At 46.1% G+C, this 9,265-nt stretch overlaps 1 protein-coding gene and 1 long non-coding RNA gene across 5 annotated transcripts; both read right to left on the bottom strand.

Annotated features, from left to right (window-relative positions):
- Positions 1-794: 794 nt before the first annotated feature.
- On the bottom strand, positions 795-1,523 carry LOC120724517. The gene is made up of 2 exons (XR_005693949.1): positions 1,001-1,523; positions 795-906 (listed from the first exon to the last, which is right to left on the bottom strand). It is a non-coding gene; the product is annotated as an uncharacterized LOC120724517 (long non-coding RNA).
- A 48-nt stretch (positions 1,524-1,571) lies between these two features.
- On the bottom strand, positions 1,572-7,387 carry LOC120724512. Of its 4 annotated transcripts, XM_040016739.1 has the most exons (4): positions 4,516-4,562; positions 3,815-3,922; positions 2,769-3,230; positions 1,572-2,274 (listed from the first exon to the last, which is right to left on the bottom strand). In XM_040016739.1, the coding sequence occupies exons 3-4, from the start codon at positions 3,227-3,229 to the stop codon at positions 2,166-2,168; spliced, it is 570 nt and encodes a 189-aa protein (XP_039872673.1). In that variant the 5' UTR covers position 3,230; positions 3,815-3,922; positions 4,516-4,562; the 3' UTR covers positions 1,572-2,165. The 4 variants fall into 4 exon arrangements, 3 of the variants coding, with proteins under 3 accessions (XP_039872673.1, XP_039872672.1, XP_039872670.1); XM_040016738.1 differs by lacking the exon at positions 4,516-4,562 and adding an exon at positions 6,901-7,387 and having other exon boundaries at positions 2,769-3,922; XM_040016736.1 differs by having other exon boundaries at positions 2,769-3,922.
- Positions 7,388-9,265: the final 1,878 nt, after the last annotated feature.

Genomic DNA, 9,265 nt, shown 5'->3' with positions numbered 1-9,265 from the left:
AGCACTCACAGCACGCCTTATTCACTCATTCATACAGCACTTTCTTCTATTCTTAAGTGCTTTCTATTTGCAATCAGACACATTCATACTGGGATGGATGCACCAGAAAGCAACTTGGGGATAATATCTTGCATAAGGATTTTGGCATGCAGATTGGGGCAGCTCGGAATTGAACCACCAACTTTCTGCTCAGCAGATGAGCTCTTACCTCCTGAGCTACAGCTCAGAGGACATGACTCTCAGAAGAAGCATATATAACAGTATGCTCAGGGGTCGGCAACCCGCAGCTCCAGAGTGTATTTGATTTGTGTTATTTTTTTTTTTATTGTAGTTTTAAATTGGAAGATTATTGTGATCTTGAAATATTAAAAAAAAAAAAAATTATTATCTTTCGTCGCTCAAACTAAGCGTCACACTTCACATCAGAAGGCCACTGTGGTTCAGAATCACGTGGAGGGATACTGAGAACCTTCCAAGACCGGACAAACTCGTGTTTGAAACATGGAATGCCATCCCAACACATAAACATGAAGAAATATGTATTCGGAGACATGCCGATCTTCAGATCCACATATAAGCAGCTATTCTTCACCATAAACTATGTAAAAAAACAAAAACTGCTCACGCCTCACAGACGACAGCTGACAGTCCTGCGTAGATGAAAATTCAGGCCAAGGCTCTGCTACACGCTCCGAAAGCCCAAAGGTGATATAAGTGTTACGAGAGGGCTGTTAAGAGAGCCTCCGTACAAAAAAAGAATAGGAGTTCTAGTAGGGACCAGCAACAAACCACACTGCAATGGGTTACACAAAATTTATTTGTTCTTCCTCTAGGCAAACTACCGGCTGAAGACAACTCCGGCCAGGGATCCGAAGCCCAAATACCACCACGGTCCGAGTCCTTCGCCTAGTTTACAAAACAGGGGAGAGAGGGTCACTGCACGAACATGCAACCAACACGGATCAATCCTGCAGCTCCCTCAAACAGGTTTGCCACCCACCTGTTTAGACTTTAACTTCGTTCCAGGCTGGGTCTCCACATCTCCTCCCGGCAGTTAGACTTCCCAGAACTGGTCCGATTTTTCTTATTGGGGCACAGGAGGTCTCCAGTCTAGTGCTCGTTTTCCTCTTTTCCAACACGTCCTCTCTTTTCCAACACGTCCTCTCTTTTCCAACACGTCCTCTCTCAGCTCCATAGAAATGCGTCCTCCTTTCCACGTCCTCCGTTTCGTTAAAAGCAAAACCAGGCCAGGCAAAATAAAATCCTTTCCATTAAAAATGTGCACACTTTGTCCTCGATCTCCGGGGCTCTCTTACTTCACCGAAGTCCTACTAAAAACAACAACACCACTTCCTGCTTCCTCTCCCCTTTATAAAGAGGAACTCCAATCGGCCGCTCCCTGTATTCAACTCCACCTCACTGGCAGCTGGGCTAGAGTAAAATCTCCCCTCCCACATAGGCACAACAACCGTAAGTAAACACGAAAACATGCAATAAATCCAAAACAAACTCAAAAAACAAAACCAACAAAACTTAAGGGGGGGGGGGGTTCTCTCCGTCCCTTCCACCGTGCTATACTCCGTAACACCCACCCCAACTTTTTCTTAGCCCGTCCTCGGGCACTCTACTAAGTATATCGAGGTGGGGGCTTCCCGAGATTTTCACGGGCAGATCTCCTTAAACCCTCCTGAGTTGTAGGGGCGGACTTGTTGGAGGACGGATAGTGATCTGGCCCTGGCATCTGCTGTGCCATACTCCATAGGAGTAACCACTGGTCTGAGGCTGTCGCTATATCATGCGCAGCCACCATTCCTGGTTCTAGGGCGCCACCTCCTGTTTTATCATTAACGGAAGACAAGAAAGTACATATGCGCAGGCGATTACGATGGACCACTCTAGCAGGCCCATCTTTGCCTTCTGGCCGAATTCTGTAGACTGGGTTCATAGGGTTAGGCTGGCCAACTATAATTTGGATCTCTTCCTCCCAGTGTGCTGCCAGTTTACCCTGTCCGTCCCTTCTTGTCGTATGGACTAGGACCCTTTCTCCCGGGAGCAATGGTGCTGCCCTAGCCCCAACATCATACCTGTCCTTCATCCGGCCTGCAGCCTTCTGGCTGCTCTTTTCCACCATCTGGTATGCCAGCCTCAAGCGCTCATGATGTCTCCTAACCCATTCCTGCGTCGTGGTTGACTCCATGGGTCTCTTCGTCCCCATAAACAGCTCGCCTGGCAGACGAGCATTCCATCCAAACATCAGGTAATGGGGGGTGTAACCTGTAGACGCATGGACAGAGTTATTATAAGCCTGGAGCAGTTCGGGCAAACATTGTACCCACCGAGTCCGCCTCTCTTCCTCTAGGGTGGACAGCATATTTATTAATGTCTGATTGAAACGTTCACAGGCCCCATTTCCCTGAGGGTGATAGGCAGTAGTTCGACTTTTCCGACAATTATAATACTGACAGAGCTCCTTTATGAGGGCAGACTCGAAATTAGCACCTTGATCCGAGTGCAGTTGTTCTGGGCATCCAATTGGCTGAATAATATGTTTCAACAACATCTTCGCTGTGGTCGCAGCGGTCTGGTCCCTGGTAGGTATTGCCCAAGCATACTTTGTAAACAAATCAGTGGCGACCAAAATGTACTGGTATGAATCTGCCGGTCTACCTAATGTCAGGAAATCAACTGCCATGGTTTGGAGAGGTGCGTGTGTAAGAACAGGACTAAGTGGGGCCTGACCGTCACCACGACCTTTATGACGTACACACCGTTCACAGGATGTTGTCCAGTTCCGCACTCTCTCCTCCATTTGAAGCCAATAAAAACTACGGCGCAGCATCGACAGTGTCTTTGCCACCCCCAAATGACCATTCCTTTCATGGAAAGCCTTCCATGTTGGTTGCTGTTCCTCCAAAGGAACAAGGATTTGGTAGTACGCCTCACAGGTGTTGGAATCCACCCCCCTGCGGACCAGAACACCCTCCAACAACTCCAGCCGTGACCATTGTTTCATGTAGTTTAAGACTACAGTAGGCTCCTGGCGTCTCTCCTCCCCAGATGGCATCTTTCCTCGGGCCATGTAGTGTCTCACTCTATGCAGCGTGGGGTCCTGCTCCTGTAAGCCTTGCCAGCATCCTGGATCCCAATCAATGTGCACAGCCTGAACCCATGCTTTTTCGTCCACCCTCCGTGGAGGCACCAAATCCTGGGGCTGCACCTGCAATGGCATTCTAGACAGAACATCAGCATTCACATTTTCCTGGCCAGGCCGATACTTAATATCAAATTGATAATTTGCAAGCTGGGCCACCCACCGTTGCTCCACTGCGCCCACTTTTGCAGTCGATAAATGGACCAATGGATTATTATCAGTATAGACTGTGAACAGAGACCCCCATAGATAATCTTTAAATTTCTCCGTCACCGCCCACTTCAAAGCGAGCAGCTCCAGCTTAAAGGAGCTATAGTTTGCATCATCCCTTTCGGCGGGTGCTAAGCTTCTGCTAGCATAGGCTATCACACATTCCTTCCCATCTTGTACTTGAGACAGTACTGCACCAAGGCCCACTTTACTGGCATCCGTATAAAGCCGGAAGGGTAATCTGAAGTCAGCAAAAGCTAAAATAGGAGCCTCTAGCAGTTTCTGCTTCAGAAGATCAAAGGACTGCTGACAATCCTCATCCCAATTTATGGGGATATTCTGTTTTTTATTCTTCGGTACTCCCACCAGCAGCGAGTTAAGAGGCCTAGCAATACCCGCAAATCCTGCAATGAACCGCCGATAATAACCGGCAAAGCCCAAGAAGGAACGCACCTGATGAATAGTCTGCGGGGCCGGCCACTTCTGTACAGCGGCAATCTTATCAGGGTCCGGAGCCACACCCTCACTGTTCACCAGGTGACCCAGGAACTTCACCTGTTGCTGGAAAAGAACACATTTATCAGGTCGCAACTTCAGCCCATAGCCCTTCAATCTTGCAAACACTGCCTGCAGATGTTCTAGGTGGCTGTCAAAATCCGGTGAATATACTATCACATCATCCAAATATACAAAAGCGGACTCTGTGATTTGACTTCCCAAACAACTCTGCATCAACCTTTGAAATGTTGCTGGAGCATTACACAATCCAAAAGGCATTCTTTCGAACTCATACAAGCCAAAAGGAGTACAAAATGCAGTTTTTTCCCTGTCAGCTTCAGAAACTTTCACCTGCCAATACCCACTTGCTAGATCGAGGGTGGAGTAGTACTTTGATTTAGTCAGCATCGTCAAGGTCTCTTCAATTCTAGGTAATGGATGGGCGTCTTTATGTGTCACTGCATTCAGCTTACGGTAATCCACACAAAATCTCAATTCCCCATTCTTTTTCCTTACTAGGACAATGGGTGCTGCCCAGGGACTTGTACTCTCTCGCACCACCCCTGATCGGATCATATTATTCAGCAATTCTCGCACTTCCTGATACATTTTAGGGGGGATTGGCCTATACCGCTCTCTAATAGGAGGTGCCATACCTGTCGGAATAGAGTGCGTAATTACATCTGTGTGGCCATAATCCTCTTTGTCAGCAGCAAACACATCACCCCACTTCCTCAAGAGACCATTTAGCTTTTCCTGCTCCTCCGTGGATAGATTCGACCGCCCTTGTGTCATAACTTCAATGTGAGGAGCTTTACCAGATGGTTCCGAGCTCACCTGGGATACGCCCACTTCAACAATGCCTGGCCTGGTTTGCTCAAACGTGACTTCAAAAGGCTCCTGAATATCGACATTTTCCGTGGAGAATGTAGCCAGGGCCTCATAACGTCGTAACGTAATAGGAAAAGGATTAAGGTTCCTTACTTTGATGGGGACCCGGCCTCTATAGACAGTTCCTAGCGATCGAGCAACGGCAACTGTACTAGGCCCTTCCAATGGCTCCACCAAGATACATTGTCCTTTCCTCAGTGTCTGTGGGGCCCTAGCCCAAATCACCTGCTCACTGTGCTCAGGGATCCTCACCGGGTGGCGGTAAGCGGGTCGCAGGGTCCCTACTTGTGATACGGGGACCGCTGCCTGAATTCTTTGACAGTCCTGAAAGCAGATGCCCACGCTTGTTGAGTGTCTACAGTCGAGCCAACCGGCCAGGTCTGGGTCTGTGTCTGAGGTTTCAAAAAAAAACACATCCCAACATGGAACGATGATGTTCATACCTAATATAGGTAAGGCATTAGAATTATTGGGGTCATCCTTTGAAATCACAATTCCCATATCTTTCAAGGTAATGTCTCCCACCTGTACTTCAGCTAACACATAGCCCACGTAAGGAATAGCCAATCCATTCGCGGCCTTCAGCTTTAGCCAGTTAAGATCACTCTCTTTCCCCGGCTCCTGTTCACCAAACAATCTCCTAAAACAGGCTTGTGGCATTAATGTTACATTGGACCCAGTATCCAGCAAAAATGTCACTTCTTTACCATCAACGAATACTTCTACTTGACGGCATGCCCCTAAAAATTGAGGGTGGTTTAACTGGGTTGGACCACTATCATCCTTTCCAATCACCTGGCCCATAGCGACTGGATTTACTCGTTTAAAGCCATCTGAGATGAAGTGCCCCGACACTCTCTTGCCATGTGTCCACTAACTCCACACCTACTACAAATAGGCTGCCCTTGCTCATCCCACTTGTGCCGTGGTCGCTCCACCAACCGTGGAGTTTGCTTTGTCACCGGGGGTGGCTCGGACACTTCAACACCTCCCCTATATTGAGGGGAACTAAGGTTCCGCCTTTCTCGCTCACCTCTAGGAGCTGCAAACGTCCGTGGCATTGGTGCTGGTCGGACAAATTCCCTCAGCTCCTCCTGAAGGGTATTTTTAAGATCCATAATTTGCTCCTTCATTTCTGCGAGGATCTCCACTTTGAATTTATCTTTCCAATTCAAAGTATCCTGCCACTTTAAATCCCCTCTTACCACAGCACAAGCGGAGTCCTCATGTACGCCATGCAGCGCATCCGCTTCCAATTGCAGAGCCTCCTTACGCACCTGTTCAAATGAGAGGTTAGGGTCGTGCCTTAATAAACGCCGCAGATCACGCTGTATCTCACCCTCCCTAAGACCCAAGACAAACTGATCACGCAGATGCAGGTCGGCCCGCCGAAGATCTTGTGGCTCTTTTGTCTGCAGGCGATGGCCCAACTCCCTTAAGCGTAAGGTAAACTTTCTAATAGGCTCTTCTGTCCTTTGTCTACATTCATAAAACATGGCACGCAGGGTACCCACAGCTGTTTTGTCCCCATACAGTTCTTTAAGCTGAAGAAAGATCTTATCTGGCGTATCCCGCTCCGCTTGTTCCAGAATAAGAATTTCACGTCGTGATTCTCCTCCTAATGCACTCAATACAAAATCACATTGCTGTTCTATCGACCACTTTTGAGCACGGAGCATTGCGCTAATTTGACTCTCCCAATCTTCATAACTCGTATTAAGCCCACAAAATTTTGGTACCCAGGGCGCACCAATAAAAAATGGTGACACCATATTCCTGGTTTCAGATAACTCATCCGCCATATTAATCAGTCTAAGGCAGGTAGGTTTGTATACTGGTCACAAATCCTGTCGACAAACGCCAAATGTTACGAGAGGGCTGTTAAGAGAGCCTCCGTACAAAAAAAGAATAGGAGTTCTAGTAGGGACCAGCAACAAACCACACTGCAATGGGTTACACAAAATTTATTTGTTCTTCCTCTAGGCAAACTACCGGCTGAAGACAACTCCGGCCAGGGATCCGAAGCCCAAATACCACCACGGTCCGAGTCCTTCGCCTAGTTTACAAAACAGGGGAGAGAGGGTCACTGCACGAACATGCAACCAACACGGATCAATCCTGCAGCTCCCTCAAACAGGTTTGCCACCCACCTGTTTAGACTTTAACTTCGTTCCAGGCTGGGTCTCCACATCTCCTCCCGGCAGTTAGACTTCCCAGAACTGGTCCGATTTTTCTTATTGGGGCACAGGAGGTCTCCAGTCTAGTGCTCGTTTTCCTCTTTTCCAACACGTCCTCTCTTTTCCAACACGTCCTCTCTTTTCCAACACGTCCTCTCTCAGCTCCATAGAAATGCGTCCTCCTTTCCACGTCCTCCGTTTCGTTAAAAGCAAAACCAGGCCAGGCAAAATAAAATCCTTTCCATTAAAAATGTGCACACTTTGTCCTCGATCTCCGGGGCTCTCTTACTTCACCGAAGTCCTACTAAAAACAACAACACCACTTCCTGCTTCCTCTCCCCTTTATAAAGAGGAACTCCAATCGGCCGCTCCCTGTATTCAACTCCGCCTCACTGGCAGCTGGGCTAGAGTAAAATCTCCCCTCCCACATAGGCACAACAACTGTAAGTAAACACGAAAACATGCAATAAATCCAAAACAAACTCAAAAAACAAAACCAACAAAACTTAAGGGGGGGGGGGTTCTCTCCGTCCCTTCCCACCGTGCTATACTCCGTAACATAAGGATGACGGCTCACGACATTTTTGGTTTGCTACATGGATCATTTAAGTTCAGCTTTTTAATTGTGCTTCTTTTTTGTTATTATTCTTTTAAGAGTACAAAATGTTGAAAATGTGTTCATTACATAAATAAAATTGAATTTTCTCTGTAGCACTTCATGGATTTCATAAGCAACACACTATAGTTGTTTATAGTGTATGTACAGTATATACAGTGTTATCTTCATTTTAGATGTCAGAAAGTGTTTGCGGCTCCCAGTGCGGGGTTTTTGTGGAAACCGGGTCCAAATGGCTCTTTGGGTGTTAAAGGTTGCCGACCCCTGGTATAATCGGATCAATAATCACAGTAGCACTCACCATTTAAACATGGTTCAGCTATGGCAAAACTATTTTGCGCTGGCCTTTAACCATTAGGACTCAAAGAAGAAAAACAATGAACACAACACAATAGTTTCAGAGACAAAATCTTTGTAAATGCTAAAACATTCACAAATAGTGTTTGATCCTACAATAAGACAATACAAGTTTGTATTATTGTAGGGTCGACCTTATGACATAAAATACCTTGAGGAGACTATTGATGTGATTTGTGTATAAATAAAATTAAAAATCAGTAAAAATTGTCTGAATTTGGTAGAAGACTGTTCTCTGGACATAGAACTACATCTATAAACACAGCTATTTTAATAAACTATAACCAAAATTAAAACAGCAATATAATAGAAATATATATCTCAGATAAACCTTTATTCTTCTAGACAAAACAAAATAAAAAGCACAATGGTGGTATAACTGAGAGGGTTAGAGTCCAAAAGCCCTTTTGACCCACCCTGCTTCTGGTTGTCGTGGTCCCCGGGGCCTCTGCCTGCTCCCTCTTTTCTTTCTCTCATTCACTCGTTTCTGATGTGAATGTGTGTGAGGTGGTGTCCCTTATAATGTATAATGTATCCTTACCCACTCATACTCACACATAACAGGATGTGCTTTTCACTCACTTGCTGCCAGCTAAATAGTACTTAGCTCAGGCTTAGCTGTGCTTCTGCAAAGTGTTTTCCAGTTACTTACCTTAGCTTCTGCCTCTGTGGAATCCATCTGCGGAGTCATGCTCACCTTCTGCCCACTCTCCGTCTTGTCCCCACTTGACCCGTAGATGCATGACTGACTGGACACTACACACTTCCATAAGGGTCCAAAGTGACCCGTCTTAGAATCAGTGTGTTTTTATGACACTTTTGTCATTTTGGTCAAGAATAATATTAATATATTATTAATAATTTTTTAGTTTTTTAACAAATTGGAAATTTAAAAAAAAATGACACAAAATCAGTAGAACAATGTCAACATCAGTTTTGTGTGTGTAGTATAGAGAGTACATGCATGTTTGGGTAACTGTCAGGACAGTTTCCTGCTTTGTCTCCTCACTGTTTGGGGTTTGGACAAACCACCTGTTACTGGCTGTGATACCTGCACACAGGTACGCTGCATTTCCTGCACCGACTGCTGACTTTACATTACTTGGATGGGAAATCTTTTCCTTTCGTTGGCCTCGTCTGCTTTCTTTCTGTGGCAGGGTTGTGGCTTTTGTTCCCTCTCACCTTCTTATTGCTTCGGTATTCAGGGTTCACAGTTTGTGGTCATCTTCCATTTAATTCTCATATGTGTTGTGGCTCCTTTGAGAGCTCTGTGAGGAAGAGCTGTCATGTATGATATGATATATGATATGATATACCTTTATTAGTCCCACAAGGGGAAATTTCATAAGGCTGCCGACCTATTGC

The sequence above is a fragment of the Simochromis diagramma genome, unplaced genomic scaffold (assembly GCF_900408965.1).
Source record: "Simochromis diagramma unplaced genomic scaffold, fSimDia1.1 OVJJ01000692.1, whole genome shotgun sequence".
NCBI lineage: Eukaryota > Metazoa > Chordata > Actinopteri > Cichliformes > Cichlidae > Simochromis > Simochromis diagramma.
This window is presented reverse-complemented; position numbering and strand designations above follow the sequence as displayed.

What these genes read in the sequence shown, in the direction of transcription:
- LOC120724512 (XM_040016738.1), bottom strand. Translation starts at nt 2,880, where the DNA reads ATGAAAGGAATGGTCATTTGGGGGTGGCAAAGACACTGTCGATGCTGC. An exon ending in TGGACAACATCCTGTGAACG is followed by an intron (nt 2,275 to 2,768) that starts GTGTGTACGTCA and finishes ATGCGTCTACAG; the next exon opens with GTTACACCCCCCATTACCTG.